The sequence below is a fragment of the Eschscholzia californica genome, unplaced genomic scaffold, assembly GCF_041429995.1.
Source record: "Eschscholzia californica isolate CP2 unplaced genomic scaffold, dmEscCali1.0.p SCAF_2, whole genome shotgun sequence".
Classification (NCBI taxonomy): Eukaryota; Viridiplantae; Streptophyta; class Magnoliopsida; order Ranunculales; family Papaveraceae; genus Eschscholzia; species Eschscholzia californica.
The window spans coordinates 45,276,516-45,297,824 of NW_028238309.1; the positions used below are offsets into that span (position 1 = coordinate 45,276,516).

The 21,309-nt window shown below is 36.3% G+C and overlaps 1 protein-coding gene across 1 annotated transcript; it reads left to right on the top strand.

Annotated features, from left to right (window-relative positions):
• Window positions 1-6,919: 6,919 nt before the first annotated feature.
• LOC147558278 (aquaporin PIP2-4-like) lies at window positions 6,920-9,037 on the top strand. The gene is made up of 4 exons (XM_086659893.1): window positions 6,920-7,510; window positions 7,605-7,900; window positions 8,404-8,544; window positions 8,641-9,037. Exons 1-4 carry the CDS (start codon window positions 7,210-7,212, stop codon window positions 8,758-8,760), a joined length of 858 nt encoding a protein of 285 aa, XP_086516019.1. The 5' UTR covers window positions 6,920-7,209; the 3' UTR covers window positions 8,761-9,037.
• The last annotated feature ends 12,272 nt before the right edge of the window (window positions 9,038-21,309 follow it).

Consider the following 21,309-nt stretch of genomic DNA (forward strand, 5'->3'; position numbering starts at 1 on the left):
ATGCTAGAGAAACATAATTTAAGACATGTGCAGGAAAATCGGTGAAATGCTAGAGAAATATTAAAACTTTAGTTAACATAATATAACTTGAGAAAAATTTTGTTAGAATCAATAAGATGGTAGAGAAATATAATTATTGCAAGAGAATCAAAGAAATTCTAGAGAAAAAAATGGTCCTTCTTCTTAATTTTTTTTTTTAAATGTTGTTAGAATCAATAAGATGCTAGAGAAATGCAATCCTAATTTCAGAAGAATTTATTTTTGTATGTATATTATTGAACTTTCAAAATAAATAAAATGCTAGAAATTTTTTAAGAATTCTGTTGTATATAAGAATGTTGTTAGAATCAATAAGATGCTAGCGATATAATAAAATGATTATTAACCTACTTCTAACATATTCATAACAGATGCTAATAGAGTAAAAAAAATGCTATTAAAATACTAAAAATGTAGCAAAAACAAATTCAGTTTACATTTTTTATGAGAACAAAATTATAGTGATAAAGATTTCAAAATTCACTATGTATGAAAAAGTGTTACATTTTAAGTTTGTTGTTATAATAAAATAATTTTTTAACAAGATTCTAAGTTTAATCGACATATATACAATTTTCTTAATGATTTCCAAGGAAAAATATGTTTTAGAGATGGAAATATCGAGGTAGAGATAAAAAGCCAATCACAAATTTACAATTTCTTCAAGTTCTAAGAACATAAAGTTAGAGAGAGAGAGAGGAACTCGTTTTAGGTAAATCACGATTGTTTTGGTAGGTTATTTTAGACAAATATAAGTTTTGGAAATAAATATTAACAACAAATATCCAACATAAATATTTCTCTTAAAATTTATGGAAAGAATAAATGTATTAACTCAACCACTAGAAACCTCTGGTTTACCAACGGTTAAATATATATTTATGAAATGGTAAGAATGGGAGGAAATAAATGGCTATACATGGAGCCCACTAAATAGTAAATTTTTGGACTTATTTTTCATTTTCTGTTTATTTTGGTTTTATATTATTTATCAATTTAGGAGTGGATATATGACTAATTACCCCCCTATTTTTGAACCTTAAACTTAAAAATCCTATTTTTAATGTCAAATAAATCCGACACTTTTAGACTAATCAAGAATTTTTCAAATTATGTATCAACTCAATTCAATTCGTCCATCTCTCACTTAAAATTCGGACAAGGAACGATTCAAGTTCCAAAAATTCAAACCATTCGCTCTGACAATGGCACCGAATTTATGAACAATGATATCCAATCATGGTTCCGCAAAAAAAGGGCATTCTCCATCAGACTAGTTGTCCCCATACTCCCCAACAGAATGGAATCGTCGAAAGAAAACATCGACACATTCTAGATGTCACACGTTCCCTTCGCCTTCACGTTCATTTTCCGATTTCCTTTTGAGGTGAGTGCGTTCTAACGGCAGTTTATCTCATTAATAAATTGCCAACACCTACTTTAAAAGGTCTTTCTCCTCATGAAAAGCTATTGGGACCCCCCCCCCCCCCAAATTTGATCATCTTCGGGTTTTCGATTGTCTATGTTATACTAGACGACCATTAGTAAAGACCAAATTAGATTCCTGTGCTTCTCCGGAAATTTTTGTTGGTTATCCTCACAGTCAAAAAGGCTACCGCGTCTTTGATCTCACCTCTCGAAAAATCATCACTTCTCGTGATGTTCTCTTCCACGAAAACAAATTTCCCATGCTCACTAACAATCGGGTTCCTTCGTTTGATCAAACGCGTCCGATGATCTCCATTCCGGATGATGGCGCCTTTGTCTTTCCCCCTTTTTCTCCTTCGGATTCAACCGGTCTGCCTATTGGCACACCCACGAGAATCACTAATACCGCTCCTGCCATTTCTGGCACTCCCGACCCGCTTTCTCCTTCTCGCTCTACGAGCACTCCCGGGCCGCATCCATCTCGGACCACAAACCCGTCTCGTTCCTCGTTCGATCACCATTCTGTCCCTCTAGAGGCACCCTCGTCACCACCTCTAGAGACACCCTCGTCACCACCTCCATCTCTTCGGCCTTCACGCCTTCGTCGTCCACCGACCCACCTTGACGATTATGTTTGTCACTCTTATCCTCCTTCTAATATTGCATACCCACTTACTAATTATCTACAGTTGAGCCTACTTCATTTTCTCAGGCTGTCAAATCCCCTCACTGGCGCGAGGCAATGGAAAAAGAGATTGCCGTCTTAGAATCAAATCAAACATGGACCATTACATACCTTCCTTCTGGAAAATGGGTAATTGGCTGTAAATGGATTTACAAAATCAAATTCAAAGTCGATGGCTCTATCGAACGTTATAAGGCTCGTCTTGTCGCAAAGGGTTACACCCAACTCGTGGGTCTTGATTTCCACGACACCTTTGCTCCTGTCGCCAAATTAGTTACAGTTCGCGTCCTTCTATCCATCGCCGCTGTTAAAAACTGGTCCCTTCACCAATTGGACGTCAACAATGCCTTTCTCCAAGGCGACCTCGGCGAAGAGGTCTTCATGAAACTACCTCCTGGTTTTTCAAAACAGGGGGAGTCTAAAGTTTGTCGTTTACAAAAGTCTCTCTATGGCCTAAAACAGACATCCCGTCAATGGTTCTCTAAATTCTCTTCCGTCCTTATCAAGAAAGGCTTTATTCAGTCCCTTCCTGACTATTCGTTATTTTCTCTCTGCACCAACTCTATCCGTCTCTACGTATTGGTTTATGTAGACGACATCGTTATCACTGGAAATGACGAAACCACCATTTCTCAACTCAAATCTTTTCTTCACAGCACTTTCTCCCTCAAGGATTTAGGTCTTCTTACATACTTCCTCGAACTCGAGGTCTCCCGATCCTCTAAAGTCATATTTTTATGTCAGCGTAAATATGCCCTTGACATTATTACAAATTCGGGTCTTTCTGCTTGTCGTCCCTTTCCGTTTCCAATGGAACAAAAACTTCGTCTCAGTCCTTCTGTTGGTGACCCTCTTCCGGATCCCACCATTTACAGACGACTGATTGGCTGTCTCCTTTATCTTACTGTCACCTGACCTGATATCAGTTATGCGGTGAATAATCTCAGTCAATTTCTCCAAAAACCAAGTACCACTCGTCTCGATGCTGCTCATCGTGTTTTGCGATATCTAAAGGGGTCTATTGGTTATGGCCTACTTCTATCTTCCACCAGTCCTCTACACATAACTGGATATTGTGACTCGGATTGGGTTGGATGTCCATCCACCCGTCAATCTACCACGGGTTATTTCACTATGTTGGGTTCTAGCCCGCTCTCTTGGAAATTAAAGAAGCAACCTACCATTGCTAAATCTTCTGCTGAAGCAGAATATCGTGCTCTGGCACATTTAACTAGTGAACTTCAATGGTTGAAGTATCTACTTCGTGATATTGGTATCGACCACTCCTCTCCTATGAAAACAACACTCCACATAGCTGATAACTCGGTTTTCCATGAACGTACAAAGCATATTGAGATTGATTGTCACTTCGTTCGGGAAAAGATCAAAGCTAACGTTATCGCTCCCCGTTTTACACCTACTTCTGAACAACTTGCGGATATTTTCACGAAGCCACTCGGGGCAGATGCGTTCAAAAATATTATTCGCAAGTTGGGCATCACGTCCCTTTCTACTCCAACTTGAGGGGGAGTGTTAAGGTATATCACCAGGCCCAAGCCCAACTGAGTACACACAAGCCCACCGACATCATGAAGGTGACCGACCGACTATGAGAGCAAGACCCAACCGGCTATAATTAGGGTTTCCTAATTAGAAGTTGTTATTTTACGTAAGAATGTGTATAAGGAAGATTTCCTATTCCCTAGATGTACTGCTTTATGTAACCTACATGTAAAACTATAAATACCGATGTAAACTACATGAATAAACAGACAGAAAATTCTCTCATATCTCTCACTCTCTCTCCCACACGATTTCTCTCCCTCTCTCTATGTGTTCAAAGTTAACTATTATCTCAATTATTCAAGAGGTGATTTACCTCTTCACACTCACTTTAGCCCATGGCTAGGCCTGGTTTGATGAAATTTATGTTGTTTTTTTCAAGATTATGTTAATTAATTTGAAGGATAACTAAGTTCAAAAAAAAAAAAAAATTTCAAGGATAACTATAACTATTACTATTATGGTATCATGTACGTGACTTATCTAAAGTCTTGGGACCCCAAAAAGGAATATAAAGTGACAGATGAAATTAGGTGTTTAATTTTTTTTTTTTTAGATGAAAAATTAGGTGTTTGATTGAGAAGCTTGTACATTGATCTAGCTGTCCACCTACCATTCAAGCATTTCTAACCACTAATCCAATTTAATATTCAACATGATAAACTCCTAACCGTTAATCTAATCTAATATTGAACATGTTAACTCATCTATTAGTTTTTTCTTGGTTTTGTATTTTTTTAAATCTCACTTGCATGTTCCTCATTATAAAAAGGAGCAAATTGTACCGTTGAAAAAGCTTATTTTTCTCGACAGTAACCAAGGAAACATTTTTACCACTTGTATGTTTAATTAATTATAAATTACCCAAAATATATATCCTCAAAATCATTTCTCTAAAGGACCGTTCTTATATTGTTAGAACTAAAAGTCTTTTTTATTCTTTGACTCTGAGCAAAATGAGTCTGATTTTACAGGTTCACTTCAGTTTCTTATTAGAAGTGATAAGATTCATATTGGGTATCTCCAGTTGTTTCTTTTGATGAAATATACTAGCATTAACAACCAACTATTCTTGCAAAAGAACCTAATTTAAAGCAGAAATAAAAGTAGGAGCAACATTCCAAATTCTTTTTTGAATATTATTTCTACCCCATTTAGCTAGAGCGTCTGCGCGTTGCATTCCCTGGGAGTATAAGAGAAATGATGTCTGTGAACTGATTCTTGAGCTCAAGAGACTGTGAAATGACTTGTCTAGACTGCCGGTGTAAGCCATTACTTTGTCCATTAATGTACTGGATTATGTTTTGGTTGTCGCTCTCGATGTGGAGATGTTGTATTCGCAGTTGAATGACCCATAATATGCTAAAGTGTGCCGCATGTACTCTAAAATTTCAGAAGTCCATGATTTATTGAAGTTGGGTTAATAAATGTATAAATATGCCTTATAGGATAGTGGTATGGCTTTTAGAAGTCATATTAAAATTGTAATGACAGTTATGAGCATATTCCATCATTTGATGTATCAAAGTCATGAATGAAACATAATCAATTATTTCAAAAAAAAAAAATTATTAGTTGAGTAGATAAAAAAATTTATTAGTCGAGTAGAGAAACAAATCTACAGAGAGAGATATGTGTACAACGAGATATCTACAACGAAATAGAGATCTAGAGAGGGGCCTAAATAGAGACCGAAAGAGAGAACGACAAAGCGATAAACAGTGAGAGCAAAAGAGAGGTAGTGTGAGAGAGAGAGAGAGAGAGAGAGAGAGAGAAAGAGAGTGAGATAGTGGGAGAGAAAGAGAGAGAACAACATGAGAGAGAGGAAGAGAGAAGATGAATATTAGGCGGTAAAGTTCAATAAATTAAATTTTGGACTACAAAAAAAGATGCTCCTTAATTGACTTAGACTTTATGCCTTGAAGATTTTTCATTATGCCCGAATCCCTCACTATTCTCTGAACTCGAAGAGTGATTACATTGAATATGGTATGGATACACGATGAAAAATAAATAAATTGAATAAATCTGATATATATATATATATATATATATATATATATATATAATCATTAGACTATAGATTCTACCTTCATTGGGAATTGAACCTGTGATTTTCGAACTAAATGGAAAATCAACTGGTCAACTAACTTTTTTTTATTGGATATGGATTACGATCTATGTTAGTCATTACATGATTGATCCATCATCAAGGTGTGATAAGCACGATAACCGCTTAAGTTAAACTATTAATCAAAGGGGTTTGAAACCCAACAACATACTAAAGAACCTAAAATTCAATGAACTTATTATTTATACCTTTAGTAACTAGGGGTGTTCAATTAGTATCCGAACCGACCAATCCAATCCAAACGGATTTGGACGGTTTGGGGACAGATCCAATAGTGATCCGGATGTTAAAATGACGAAATCGAGTGGTCGGTTCATGGATTTGGTTGACGGATAAAACCATTTATTGTTATTTTTTTATATATTATATATATAAATATATATGATGGAAACGATGGATGGCTGAGATTTAATAGTTAAGTTAGTTCCATTTTTGTTGGTATTGTAGCTTAATCATGTGTAACAGAAAGTGAATGACGTGGAGAATTGTAGCTTAATTCAATAGTTAAGTTAGTTCCGTGTTTTCAAGTCGAAAATGCGAAATTTTATTTATGATAAAATGTCACAAGTGGTTCGGTTATCCATGAACGGTTTTGTTCGGGTTTAGATTTGAAAAACCCAAACCCTTGAATTTGGAATTTAGATTGACCCAAAAAGTCGATTATCCAACCGATGTTCATTCCTATTAATAATTCAAATTCAATAACCCTGAATACCACCTCGCACGGGAATCGCGTCTGAAACCTCCAGAATTTTAGAGTTTATTTCAAAATTATCAACCACTTCAACAATCACGGTGGATTTTTTTTTTTGACTTGTCTTCTGTTTTTTTTTCTTCTTGTCATTTACTTGGTTATATTAACCAAATCGTGGATGGTTAGATAATCACAATGTCTGTCCACTGAGTAGAACCTTACCCTGTTACCCTGACTCATTGACAGTTCAAGGATTTTGGATTTTTTTTTTTGTCAAGAGGTTCAAGGATTTTGGACTATCCAAAGAAACATATTCTTCTAGTAAATTCATAATTTTATAAGGAGGATAAAATAGTCAATTTAGAATATAACGGTCCGAATGTGAAAAAGGTGGATATACAGAGATGAAGACAAGAAAAAAAAAAAGTAGAGAGAGTTGGACCCACAAAACGAAATTACTCGAACCAGTATTCAGTGGGAGGGCATGGTCGGCAAAAAAGTTCCAATTGAAATGACCTAATCTCTCTCTTACACCTCTCATTTTTCAAGTCTGATTACACCATAAATACCCCTCTTCTACCTTCTTCTTCTTCCATACCAACAACAACAAACCCATCTCTCTTTCTCTCTCTAGAATTTGTTTTTCTTCTTCTGGGTATCAATCATATCATGGGGAAGGATATAGAAGTGAGTGAACAAAGTGGGTTTACAACAAAGGATTATTGTGACCCACCACCAGCTCCATTATTCGATCTTGAAGAACTCTCAAAATGGTCATTTTACAGAGCTTTAATAGCTGAGTTTATAGCTACCCTTTTGTTTCTTTACATTACAGTTTTGACTGTGATTGGTTACAAAAGTCAAGTAGCCATTAGTGGTGATGAATGTGGTGGTGTTGGTATTCTTGGAATTGCTTGGGCTTTTGGTGGTATGATTTTTGTTCTTGTTTACTGCACCGCCGGTATCTCAGGTTTGTTTGTCATCTTACCCTCGCCGGAATTTAACTATTCTTTATTTTTGGCGCATGATAGCAAAGTACTAATGTGTTATACTAAATTGCGCAGGAGGACACATTAACCCAGCAGTGACATTTGGGTTGTTCTTGGCAAGGAAGGTTTCATTGATCAGAGCGGTTCTGTATATGGTGGCTCAGTGTTTGGGAGCGATTTGTGGTGTTGGGTTGGTGAAGGCGTTTCAAAAGGCTTACTACGTCCGATACGGCGGTGGAGCTAACGAGTTGGCCCACGGATACAGCAAAGGAACCGGTTTGGCTGCTGAAATCATCGGAACTTTTGTTCTTGTTTACACCGTTTTCTCCGCCACTGACCCAAAGAGAAGCGCTAGAGACTCCCATATTCCGGTGAGCACCACCACTCACGGTGGTGGCTCTTTTTTGGATAAATTTTCTCTCTTAGATGAGGCAGAAAAGCCCATGTTAGATTGGGCCCGGGTTTCCACTCACTCTCTTCCTTAATTATTGGTTGTGGGTGCAGATAGAATAGTGAATATTACCTTTACAGCAATCCCCCCTGTCCCACCATAAAAATCACTTGTTCTTTTTCCTTCTTTTCTTAGTGGTACCAAGTAACCTTTCAATAGTGGGCCTGTGGGCTAGGAAGTATTAGCCCCTGTCCATTGTTGGCTCAACCGAATTCAAATCCGTCTCTTGGTTTGCCACCCTGTTAGTCCCACATTGATTGTGGGAGGAGGGGGTGGTTTTTACTCACGAGTGACAAGTGTGAATGAAGCCTTACTTTTTGAGCTAGCTTTTCGGGTAGTATTCGTGCTAGGAAAGCCCAAAGACCAGACCTACATGTTTGGAGTGAAGAGATTTTAATGGAAAGAAATGTTGAAATAATGCAGGTATTGGCACCACTACCAATTGGGTTTGCTGTATTCATGGTTCACCTTGCAACTATCCCCATTACTGGAACTGGTATCAACCCAGCTAGGAGTTTTGGAGCTGCTGTTATCTACAACAAAGACAAAGCTTGGGATGATCAGGTAAAAATCTTAATCGAATCACTCGATTAAGTAATAAACTAGTTATTCTAGGTATAAATTGACATACTGACATTCATGTGTTTGTTGTTGTTGTAGTGGATATTCTGGGTAGGACCATTTATTGGAGCAGCAATTGCTGCTTTTTACCATCAGTTCATCCTAAGAGCAGCAGCAGTTAAGGCACTTGGGTCATTCAGGAGCAATGCTCACAACTAAATCACTCCATTATCAGTTCTATATTATGGATGTTTGAAGAGAAAGGAGATCTATTTGATTAAGGACTTGAAGAACCCCCATGAAGAACTGTAGATATGAATTGAGAAAAAAGGGTTTTTCTTTAAATGTGTGAAATCTCTTCTTTTCTTTGTTATTTAGTGTCATTGATAATTTATTGTACTTTAGTGTGGGGATGATTTCATGTTTAATATTATTATTAATTATTATTATGTACTTGTGAAGATTTAATATGAATCTTTAAGTAGTTCTTCTTCAATTTTTATGTCTCTCCCATTTCTTCCTTTTATTATGGTGGTGTTGCTTGGAGTAGATGTTAAGTCTCTAATCATCAACTATTCCACTGTGGGGTTCCTTTACAAGTAAACAAAGTTTTTATTAAGATCATGAATGATTTCTCTTTTACTTCGTGATCTTTTTTAACTTTGCATCAATCTTTTTGTTGACATATAAGGAGGTAACAAGTCGAGGTAGTTTAAAGGCGCATCTCTAAAGTGTTATTACTAGGGGTGTACTCGAGTCGAGTCGAGCCGAGCCGAGTAATAAGATGTTCAAGCTCGGTTCGTGTATTTGACTGTCGAGATCGAGCTCGAGCTCGAGCTCGTTCGAGTAATTGTCCACTTGTTCAAGCTCGGTTCGTATAAGTTTGAACGAGCTCAAGCTCGCATTGTTTTAAGTTCGTTTATCAAAATACTTCAAATTAAAACTTTCTAAATCATCAAAATACTTCAATGATCATTTGTCACATACAATAATAATGATTAATGATTCATATTCTAATAATTTTTTAATGGTTGATATTTCATGTACAAGTTTCATTACTAATACGTAATTATATACTATACTATTATAAGAGTATGTTAAACGAGCTGTTCACGAGTAGCTCGTGATACACTAAAGAATGTTCAAGCTCGGCTCGTTTATGTAAACGAGCTTGATTTTGAGCTCGTGTTAAGCTCGGGCTCGTTAATATTTGAGTCGAGCACGAGCAATAGTCGAGCCGAGCTCGAGCAGCTCGTTAAGAGCTCGGCTCGTGTACACCCCTAGTTATTACCTTTCATTCCCTTCACAATCCAATGGTATCCATAGAAACCAAATCTTCATCCATAGGATCCCAAGTGTCCGGATCAATCAAACGTATGATTCTATCTGAACTACTAATATTCAAATGACATCCACATTTTTCACAAACATTTAGTTTTGACCTAAAAAATTTCTTATAATTTAATCTATAACAATTTTCGCATTGAACCCACAAATGTCTGTATTCGATCTTGTCATAGGTCCTGTTCCTGGTCAGAATTATAAAGTAATCACCTTTCCTATCCTTTCCCACGGACCCCGCTACTAAAAAAGACGTTCACTTCTTAATATATCTTATATTTGTAGGCGGGAACAGGGAATGGGCAGTTCATACTATTCATACATAGTATTTTGATCTAAGATTTTTATTCTTCCATGTTTCAGCAGTAGCATACTGTTCCATTTAGCTAAGGTCAAAAATATGGAAGAAACAAGTCTTCCCACGACTCTCCCACTCAAAATCTGGTGCTAAAGAGCGTGGAGGTTCGAGTACTCTTCAAGGCATAATATTGAGAATGCTCACTGAATGAGCAATTCAATAAGAGATCTCGGGAGTTATGAAGGAAGCTTCGGGCTCATATTGGTCATGGGGTGAGAACGGGAATTGAACTCTATGAGATCGAATTTTCCGTCGTTCCTCAGTAACTCCGTGGTAGCATATCGACCCGTGCAGTGCTATAGCTAATGCGTTAAGTATCCCGCCTGGGGAGCACATTCGCAAGAATGAAACTTAAAGGAATTGATGGGGGTCCGCACAAGCGGTGGAAATGATTTCAGTTTTTTTATAACGAAAGAAGAAAATGTCTTGCTGCTGCGCGTGCGGCCATTTTATGGTAAGAGACTACGATCCAACTACTCGATACAACGATTTATTAGATCGTGTCCTTAGGCACCGCAATGCAATCCTTTTTTTTATCATTATCCCGCATGAATCCAAAAAGTATTTTTCCATTAGAAGGAGCTCGTACATGATCTGCAGTACCACCCGTGAATACCCCACAGGGGTAGCATGCGCGCTTGGAAGAAGAAGTAGAAAAAAGAATAAATATAGTGTTAATTTGCTTCCCCGTCGCCGTAATAAATAGGAGAGAAAATCGAGAATGAAGTTTTCATTATGAACATGCCTGATCATGAATTAGTATCTGCATCCAATCTCCAAAAAAGTCTCAATTGTTTCGAACTTTCTATTTTTGGATCACAATCATAAGACTTTGTAGGAGAGATGGCCGAGTGGTTCAGGGTGTAGTGTTGGAACTGCGATGTAGGCTTTTGTTTAGCGAGGGTTCGAATCCCTTTGTTCCTGATTATTCTATTTTTATCTGATTCACAGAGAACATATCAAATCTTGAATCATTTATTTTTCTAGTGCCCAATCGGGTTGTAAACCATAATAATAGGTAGAAATTGGACGATAGCAACAGTCGGACAAGTGGGTAATGTTGGGGTGAACCAGAAACGTTTGGGTAGAGCCGGATCTAAGCTAGTTGGTGAGGCAATAGCTTAATAAAGCGATGATCAATAGCTAGTCCGAGAGTTTGATCAGCCACACACTGGAACTGAGACACGACCCAGACTCCTACATGAGGCAGCAATGGGGAATTTTCCGCAATGGGCGAAAGCTGACACAACAATGCCGCGTGGAGGTAGAAGGAAAGCCATTGCGACACCCATCAAAGGGGTAGGTCCCCATCCAAGAGCTACTTTACCATAATCCGAATTTAATGATTTCAATAAAACCCATACAGTTGTTTGTCTTGTAGATTAATCTATATTAAGTTTATATCTCTTTAGAGGATACAGTACAACTTTAGACAATATACCGGGTAAATCCTTAACCGTTGCTTTTCGTACTAAGACTGCAGAATGTTATTGTGAATTATGGCCGATACCAGGTATATAAGCAGTGATTTCAAATCCACACTTTGAGAGGGCAACAATAAAACTACCCGTAACTCAGTACAAAAACCCTGACAAATTTGGGTATAGGTCCAACATAACATATGAGTTACAATAAATTATTTCCATTTTCTTTGCCTACCTTAAAAAAAAAGCAATAATAAAACATCAAAGCCTCATATGTGTCCCATTTCATTATCAGGTTTACCCTAAACACTCAAGTTGGTTTCTCATAAGCGAAGGAGGCCTTCTAGCATTCTCCAAAGGAGATGGGAAAGCCTAAAAATAATAAGTACTTATAATTAAAGTTATTTTCGAACATGTAGGAAGAGAAATATTAAGTGGCTAATCAAGTTTGATTTTGTAAAAAACCGAACAGTGATAGTGTAATAGAGAAATTAAGAGAATATACATATACAACATACACTACTTTGTATAAAAAAAAGAACGTACACTATTTGTCATGGCTCTCTGAAGCCATTACCTCTGTTATTAACTTCAACTACAAAAGGCCTTGTAGAATAGATAAGGATGTTTCTGCTACACTTTTTTTCTAAACGGTAAGATTTAAATTCTAATCTTTCTAATAGCCAAAACTACATATTACCACTCAATGGAAGTGAGCTTCGCTACCTTTTCCGTGATTCTGTTACCACTGGCGAAACAAGTTGTAGACCAACCTAGGCTATACTAGGGGTCTTCACTAGTTTAGTACGACAGTATCCGGTATTTCGGGATCATTCACTTAACAATCAGAATTAATAAAATTTCTCAACGAAACTAAACTTTTTATGGTTTGGTTTACTTACCGAACTAAAACAGATGTAAGATTAGCTTAGTAACCAAATCAAACCACTATTAAAAAATCTAATAATATCGTATAAAATGTATAATTGAACATCATATAGAAAATTATGATGGAAAAAAAGGAACATCATGATACTCTCACCATATCTTTTTTCTTGGCAATTTATCTGTCACCCCTCACCACTATACATTAGAGATGCCCCTTTTTTAATTGGATATTAGTGAAACTCCTTTTTTTTTTACTTAAAAATACGAAAATAGCCCTACACTTATTATATATTATTCCCTCTCATATGACTATGACTAACTTAACTCACTAACTCCCGCTTTCCATAAATTTTTCTATCTAATTTATAAGTTCACGGACGACAAAACCCTCTAACTTCGGTCTTTCCATAATTTTTCAATTTAATTTGCAAGTTCAATTAATAATTTCTCTTCTAACACTTTAATTTTCGTTCAATTCGTAATTTCAATTTGCATATATTCAATTTTCATTTGTATTTTTTGAATGTATACGGGTTACAGGTCTTTTTCAAATTGACTACACTTGGAAACATTAATTTTAACATACAACAAAGAACAAATGAGAAGTTAAAATACTTTTTTAGAATTTTGAACTATTGTGATTTATTATTTTGAAAATTTTTGATAAATGTTATGGTAAAGTAGAAACAAGATGGATAAGAGAGAAAAAAGTAGGTGAAAATGAAGATACGCCAGCAAAACATCGAAGATGTATAAGAGATCGAAGAAAAAAAATAGATAAAACAATAAAGATAAGGGTGTTTTTTTTACTTTGAAGTGTAAAAAATGGGGTTTCACTAATATACAATAAAAAAAGGGGGCATCTCTAATTATACATTAGTGGTGAGGGGTTATCGTTAAATTGCCATTTTTTTTTTGTCATTTTAAGTTAGTCATGCTCACTAAAAGTCTTTGATATGCTCGTGGTTCAATTTTTTTGCTTGTATTTTTTTCATTGTACGAAAGATCCATAATTAAATTTTGCACAGGACTTTCAATTCAGTCACGGCTCTGAATGGCAGAACAAGAATGACAACAATATGCACTATAAAATGTCATGGTAAAAATGTGATGTGTAGCATTTATTTCTTTATGGCCACCGTTTTGGGGAAAGCAGAAAATTTTCCGGAGAAGACGGTGAAAAATTAAAAAAATTCAAACCAAACATTCTCCCTCTCTGTTATCTCTTCTTCATTTCCGACCGAAATGAAGGTGCCGGCCAGAATTTCTCCCTCTCTCTTTTCTCTTCTCTCCCTCTCCCTCTCTTTTCTCTCTCTCCCTCTCTTTTCTCTCTCACCCTCTCTCTTCTCCTCTCTCCTCTATCTGCCTCTCTCTCCCTTTCTCTCTCTCTTCTCTCTTCTTTCTTCTTTCCCTCTCCCTTCTTCTCTTATCTTTCTTTCTTTAATACAATTTCGGCTAGGGAATTTTTCCTTCGTCGGAGCCCTTCCAGATCTTGACAAAGGCGTCTCGTCTAGATCTAGAAGAACCAGATTCGGGCGAGTTTCCGGGGAAGGGAGATCCCCTTCCCCGAAACTTTCGTGAGAGAGGGACGAAGAATAAGAGCAGAGAGGAGAGAGAATAAAGAACTTTGTTGATGGTGATCGCCGACATTAATGGTGGAAGTCGCCGGAATCCGGTGGAGGCTGCCGGAGTTCTAGTTGAGGTGAGAGGAGAAGAAGAAAGAATAAAAAATTGAAAGGGTGATGTTTGGAAGAAACAAAAAAAATTTGTTTCAACCCAAAACTTATTGTCCCAAAAAATTTATTTATTTTCCCAAAACACCGACCTTCTTTATTAAGAAAAAACGACCCATATAATCCAATAACTTACTCATGATGAGCATTTTTATAGTAGGGGTGGTGGTGGGTTTTTGGGCGGTGTAGGTCTTTTATTTTCCAAGGTCACTTATTAAATTGTTCAACAAAAAAAAAGGTCACTTATTAAATATAATGAATAATAATTTATCAATCTTAATAAATAATAAAGCTTAATCATTGATAAGCCAATCATCAAACTTATCTTCTATTTCTTTATAATGATCACCAATTTTAATCCTTTATAAATTGTTATACACCTAATGGTACAATATAACAGATATAATTGCTTGTGTGCCACTTCTGTGCCAGATAATATTAATCTAAGACAAATCTTAGAAACTTTTAATAAATAAGAGAAGTTTTAGAAGTGTTTGTCGTTCTTGTTGAAAGCACCCTGTCACACTGCACGACTTGGTAAATCTGGTTTGACTGTTTTTAATTAGGAGTGCTGCGGGATTAGTGGATTTGCGGACAAATTTGGTAAAATTCAGTTTAAGGCCCACTGAATTCACCTTCACTGTTTTAGTGTCGAAATCGATAAGCGTGAGCCGAAATTTGTAATATTCGACCCGAGTCTATTGATTTGAGTTGTGGGTAGTTGTGGGTAGTTGTGGCCGTAGGGTTCAACCACCAAATCAGTTTGAACCAACCGAATTTTATAACGAAAAACAGTGTGGTCCTACCGTTTAGCCATAGTCGATCATTCGAGAAACACTTCCACAAAATTAATCAAATTAAAGTTCACCATAGTTAAGAATATTTGACTTTAACCAACAATCCAAATAATTACCATGGAAAAGCATATTTTTTAGCTCATTAAATAATCTCAATTGATTTCAACCAAAAACTTAAATTAAAACCACTGAGGCCATCCAATTTGAATTCAGGTATTGACGAGTTTAGAGAAATAAAGACATGTTGCAAACTTATTTAAACTTTAAACGGTTAAATCATCAAAGAAACAATTTAGAGAGATAACAAGATAAGGTTTGTGAGTTTAGGGTTTGAGTGATAAAAGACTGAAAAAGGAGGGGCCAAAAACACGGTCGAGAGGCTTCTTTAAATATTTCCATGAAATAATTCAGTGCAATTAGCATTCTATATGGTGGAAAAAAGTATAGTATAACAAGTTGAAAAAGAATAGACAATAAAATTGTGTTTTTGTACTAACAATTCAAACTAACAAATATCACCTACTGGAATAAACATTGGGTTGGTCGGATAGTTCAAAGTTCAAACAAATGTAGTGCGAAAAACTCTCCTCAGTTAGGTATTCGAAGAAGGGGAATTCCAAAGATCGCGACCTGGGAATCTAAAAGATTCTCCACGACATAAAGACTTTGGGCGATTTGATTGACTTAGAACCTTGTTTTGATTCCAAAGATCCATTTTTTTTTTTTTTTTTTTGCAACCTGGTTTTGGAGAAATCCCGCACATGAGGTAACTCAATCTGATTTCGGGCGTTCCTAAATCCAGATTTGTTATTTCGGCAAAGGCTCTCCTTCATTGGAACGTAGAGAAAGAGGAGAGGAAAAGAGAGAAGAGAAGGAACAAAAAACGGTGGTGGTGGTCGTAAATGGTGGCGGTCAGAGTCGTTGATGATGATGGTGGTCAGAGTTGGTGATGTTGGTGGTGGGTGGTGGTCAGAGGTAAGAGATGAAGATTAGGGGGTAGAAGACAAACAAGTCAGTTATTTGACTCAAAACAAGATTGTCTTTAAGTCAAATGTAATCGACCATAGTCTTTATTCCTTGAATATTTTAGATGTCCCAAAGTCGCGACCATTCCAGAAGGATATCTTAACTGTCTTCCGTGGAAAAGAAAGGTACAAGGTTGTGGTAGGGATGACAATTTGGTCCTAACCGGCGGGTTTTCGCTCAAACCCGCTCCTAATGGGACGCGACCGACCTGTTTATTTATCGGGTGGAGAATGGGATGATGTTAAAAAAAGTAATAGGGGCGGGTTTATTAGTAGGTAGTAAACCCTAGTCCAACCTGAATAGTACGATGTATGTTATACTTATAGTTATGTTTATCAAATTTTTTATCTTATATCATCAATTTATATAGTTTATACTTTATATTGTTCGATTGTTTGCTGTGTTTGTAGTAGATAAACTCAAAATTCTTATAAATTTGTTAACCATAATATATTAGTTCTAGTTAAAATAATTTTTTGAAACAAAACACAATGTTTTGTTTGAACACGACCTGGCCCGACCCATTTCATATTATACGTGGCGCCATGGGTCGGTAATAGTTAAGCAATTTGTAATCGGGGTGTGTATGATAATTAATACCCACTCTGATTAACTATTGGGACAGTTATGGTAAAACTCGTTTACAAACGCGACGGAATTGAAAAGGGAGTGAACTGTCCCAAACTCACCCCATTGACATCCCTAGGTTGTGGGCTATTGAACGGTAGCAGTCTAGCAGATGACGAAATTAGACCAACGACCAGAAATGTTAATGTACTTACCCTTTTTGTTATATACACTCACATTTCTTTGACATGAGCACAAAATCCGTTTGATGTGAGTATAAACAAAAATGGTGAGTGCATTTAAAATTTCCCTATACAATAACCAAATCCTTCTGAAGTCCGTGGGACCTTTATAGAGGCACCTTAACTTGCCTATAGGCACTTGAAGCCACCATTGCCTTGGGCTCCAATATAACCTCAAAGGTGCCCCAAACTCCATTGGAACTCCAAACCAGAAAATTCTGATTTGGAAGCCAAAGTGCTCGACCAAAGTATTTCCGTCGAGGGAAAGAGGTGTTGAGAATCGACAGGTCCTCCTAGAGGCGGATCCAAGGGATGTGAGGGGGTCCAGTCGCTCCCCCTGGCCCCACCCATTCTTCTATAGTATGAGTTACAAAAAAAAAAATATATGTATATGTGCATCACTCCATCATAAAAGGATACGTATTTAGTGGTTGTTGATTTAGTTGAGGCATAAGAGGTCCTACGTTCAAACCTCCTCACTTAAATTAAATTTTTTGTTTTCTTTAAGAAGATAATTTGAGTATGAATTTTAGCATCCTAAACTATCACTTGGCCTTAAGAAAAATAAAAATAAAAATATTTGTTCAACAATTAACAGGCATAGTTAAACGATTGTATTCACCAGAAATTGTCTTCTCCAAAACTAGTCATACAAATCAATTTTTCTTTCATACAATTTTAATCTGTGGCGAGCTCTGTCTAACCTAATATTTTCGTTTCGCCCTTGATTTGATATACATCCATATTACTCGATAGTATATAATGTATCTGTGTTGATAATTTTTCTCTCGTTAATTATTGTATTTGCAATTTTTTTTTTCGTTTGGTACATGCTTCGCACCCCTGGGTCCCCTCATTCAAGGGGATTAGGGTGTCCGACAAAGTAAAATTTATTGCCTTAATGTTATTTCTTATAATTATTATATTGATAATATCAGTCATTAGAGAGATTTTATAGGTAATGCCTAAAGTTGTTAAAGTCAATGTCGCTGAAGGCAATCCCACAAATGATTAGAAGCAATGTGGTCTTGAGGGCAATGCCCATCTTCCTTCTTCTTCAGCAAAAGGTCGTCGAGCTGAGATTGCCAGTCGACGACCTTAACAGAAAAAAGTTTTTCCTTCTTCTTCTCATGCCCCTTTTGGTATCTGTATAAATTTAAAGAAGCTTTTAGCTTATTATACAAGGATGGAGATGGTAAAAATCATCATTGCCTTTAATCTTTGATTCATCTGCTTCTTAGTTACATTTTCGATTAATTTTTTTCCTCTTCTAATCAGATCTAGTTGTTGTTTTGATTTGATCGGATTTTGTTTCCTTAATTGATTTTTCAATTTAAAGCTTTATTTATAAGATTATTAGATCATATAGATTCATCTTCAGTTGTGATGATATTTAGATGAAAAACTTCCAAATGTTCTGAATTTGCTTTTGATTTCTGTTACTGGTTTACATGATTGTCATTTACTTAAATCTGTTCCAGAAGAGGAGAATATAAAAAGAAGAAGGAAGAAAGAAAGTTATGAAGGTCGGCGGTCGACAACTTTTTGTCGGGAAAAGAAGAAAAATGGGTTTTGCCTCTAACCAAACTTGCTCAACTCTTTTGAACACAGTCTTGGAGTGAAAAATACATTTCCGTTAACAACTTTAGCATTGCCTATAAAAGTTCCCTAAATCAAACTCATGTCATCTTGCTAAATATATGTTGTGTTTGCCTATACCTTTCAACGTATCATCTATGATCTACAAATGGTAGCATTCCCTCGTAGAAAATATTATAGTTGTATTTCAGTGTATGTACTCTTTCTAAACTTCACAGATATTAAAAGTAAACTTTAGAAGAGAGAATTTCATATCAACAGTTAGAATTTACCTTTGATTTAGGACAAATGAACCCCAAACATCGACTTGGGATGTTGACAAATGAACCCCAACCATTGACTTTGGATTCCCTCCCAAATATCCCTAGTATTTCCCTTGCTAAATCATTTTCTCGTCTCTAACAGGACACTCATCTAAAACTTATAGTGCCACAAGTGATTTTGTAGAGTTTTTGTTAAAATCAATCCCAACCACTCTCTATTAGAAACTCCATGGTGGCAATGACAAATCTAATTCAAAGATCCTCAAGTCTCTAAGTGCATCTCCAACGTAACACTCATGAATTTTTTAAAATTTAGGTGTCAAGCGTGAAAAGTAAATCTCTAAATGGTCTCTTTCGATTTGCTCTAAGTGTCACCTCAACTATTTAATGTAATAGTGCTTATATTGGAGAAGGTTTTAAAGTTGGAGAAGGTTTTTTTTAACGAGCATCTTTAAGTGACCATCTAAGCCAAAAGAATTCAGAGATACATATTTTACTCTTGACACCTCAAACTTTTAGAGTTCTTCTCGAGTCTCTCATTAGAGATGCTCTTAAGAGTTTACTCTCCACTCGTAAACGAAGTTGGTAGTGCTAAACAGAATGAATATAATTTTGGGGTCTATAAAGCAATTGTATCAGGTCGGGCTGATCCGACCCAGACAGGAGAGAAATGGTTGGTCAGACTTTGGGCCGGGCTAGCCTGCCTGGGTTCAAATAGTTTCGGGAGGTCCGATCTGGAACAACACTTATCCAGGTCTGGCCCAGAACTGGACTGTAACCGTCAAACCTAGGTTGGCCGCCCACGACTAACTAAATGGGTCGGGCTAGGTCGGATCAGTACATTCCAAGTTCAAAATTGTTTGTTAAAAATAAAAATTAAACCAAGGCATATTGATACATCATAAAGATGCGATAAGCACGACAACCACCTAAGTTAAACCAAGAAATGAAAGACGCACGAAGTCCAACAACATGAAAAAGACTTAAAGTCCGACAAATTTATTACATCATTTATACCTTTAATAACCCAAATTCAATAACCAGGCCCGTGTGGTGGGGGGTGCGGGCGCGTCCGCATTGGGCCCCCACCACCAAGGGCCCATTTGGTAAAAGGGTTGGAGTTAGTAGGTTAGATAGCTGAATAACATTAAGTTTGTGCAAGTTTTGCTGGTGAGTAACGTGCGTTTCCATGCTTGGGACGTAGGTTCGATTCACAAGGCCATGACATCTGATGTATTCTTTTTCAAGCTTGGGTATATCTCTAAATCAACCCCTATTTTTACTCTGTTACAGTTATTTAAACTATTTCCTTATTCTAGGTACACTTTTTTTTTATCTTTTGAAGTGATTTTTTTGTCTTTTGAATAGAAATTTAAGAGTTGTACATAAAATTCAAACAATAGGTACCTATTGTATGTTCATAAAAAAAAGGTAACTATTGTATACATATATGTGAGTGTGAAAATCACGATACAAAAGATTTCATGTTCGGAAAATCACTTTTTGATTCAAAACTATACGTTGTACTAAGATATTATCTTTTTTCAATCATCTTGAGTCTTTTTTGATTTAAAACTACAATTTTCTTCAAAATACATTTGAGTTCATCTATAGTTTTCATCTATCTATTGTTTGCGTTTTGTTCGATTTTTTGCTTTGTAATTTTTTTTATTGTACGAGAGGTCTAAAATCGAATTTCGCACGGCCCCCCCAAATTCTCAGGCACGGCCTGTCAATAACCATAGATTCCACCTCCTCTTGGGTAACCAATGACTACTGTACATAATACTTGGTAGTTATTAGTAAATTTTTATTACAAACTATTAATTAATTGGTAGTGAATATAGTAGACATTTACGGGTAATCCATACTAGAGGCTTCTTTGGTGAAGTCTTAGAGAACCTAATCTTAGAGATTATTTACTTAGAAATCTTGAGATTAATGTGTATGGGGATTGTAAACTCATTGATGTGAGAATAGCATGCGCTCCAACTTTTGTTAATAAAATGAAATAATTTCTGTGGCCACCAGGCTTATCTCTTATTCATTCACTCTTACCACCCAACACAAGCCAAGTCTCTATCCAATGACCCTCCCCGTTAATCATCATCATACCCACTCCATGCTCCTTACTTGCATGTCTATATATGATATGGTGTTCTTTTGGCACATGTTTCTGTTCACTTTGTAGGCATACACCATACAAGCAATTACTTTCTGAGTGTAAAACAGTAAATGGCCTAGTTCGACCTTCTTAGTTATGCTAATTTTTGTACGTGAGACTATTTTCACACGTCAGTTCATTTTCGACATTATTTTGACCCTTATATGTCTCTGTTAGGCCTAGCCCTAATACTATGTTGAATTTGTGAACCAAAACTAATTCGACATTGAGTGAAGAAGACTTAAAGTTTTATATTATTTGTTTGTGTATGTGAGATAATTATGACAATTACCGCAAGTTATTAAGTATAGAGTAAGAGAGTTATTCTTGTGTAGAGAGAGAGAAAGATTCTTGAATGGATAAATA

What these genes read in the sequence shown, in the direction of transcription:
- LOC147558278 (XM_086659893.1), top strand. Translation starts at nt 7,210, where the DNA reads ATGGGGAAGGATATAGAAGTGAGTGAACAAAGTGGGTTTACAACAAAG. An exon ending in CTGCACCGCCGGTATCTCAG is followed by an intron (nt 7,511 to 7,604) that starts GTTTGTTTGTCA and finishes TAAATTGCGCAG; the next exon opens with GAGGACACATTAACCCAGCA. An exon ending in ACAAAGCTTGGGATGATCAG is followed by an intron (nt 8,545 to 8,640) that starts GTAAAAATCTTA and finishes TTGTTGTTGTAG; the next exon opens with TGGATATTCTGGGTAGGACC.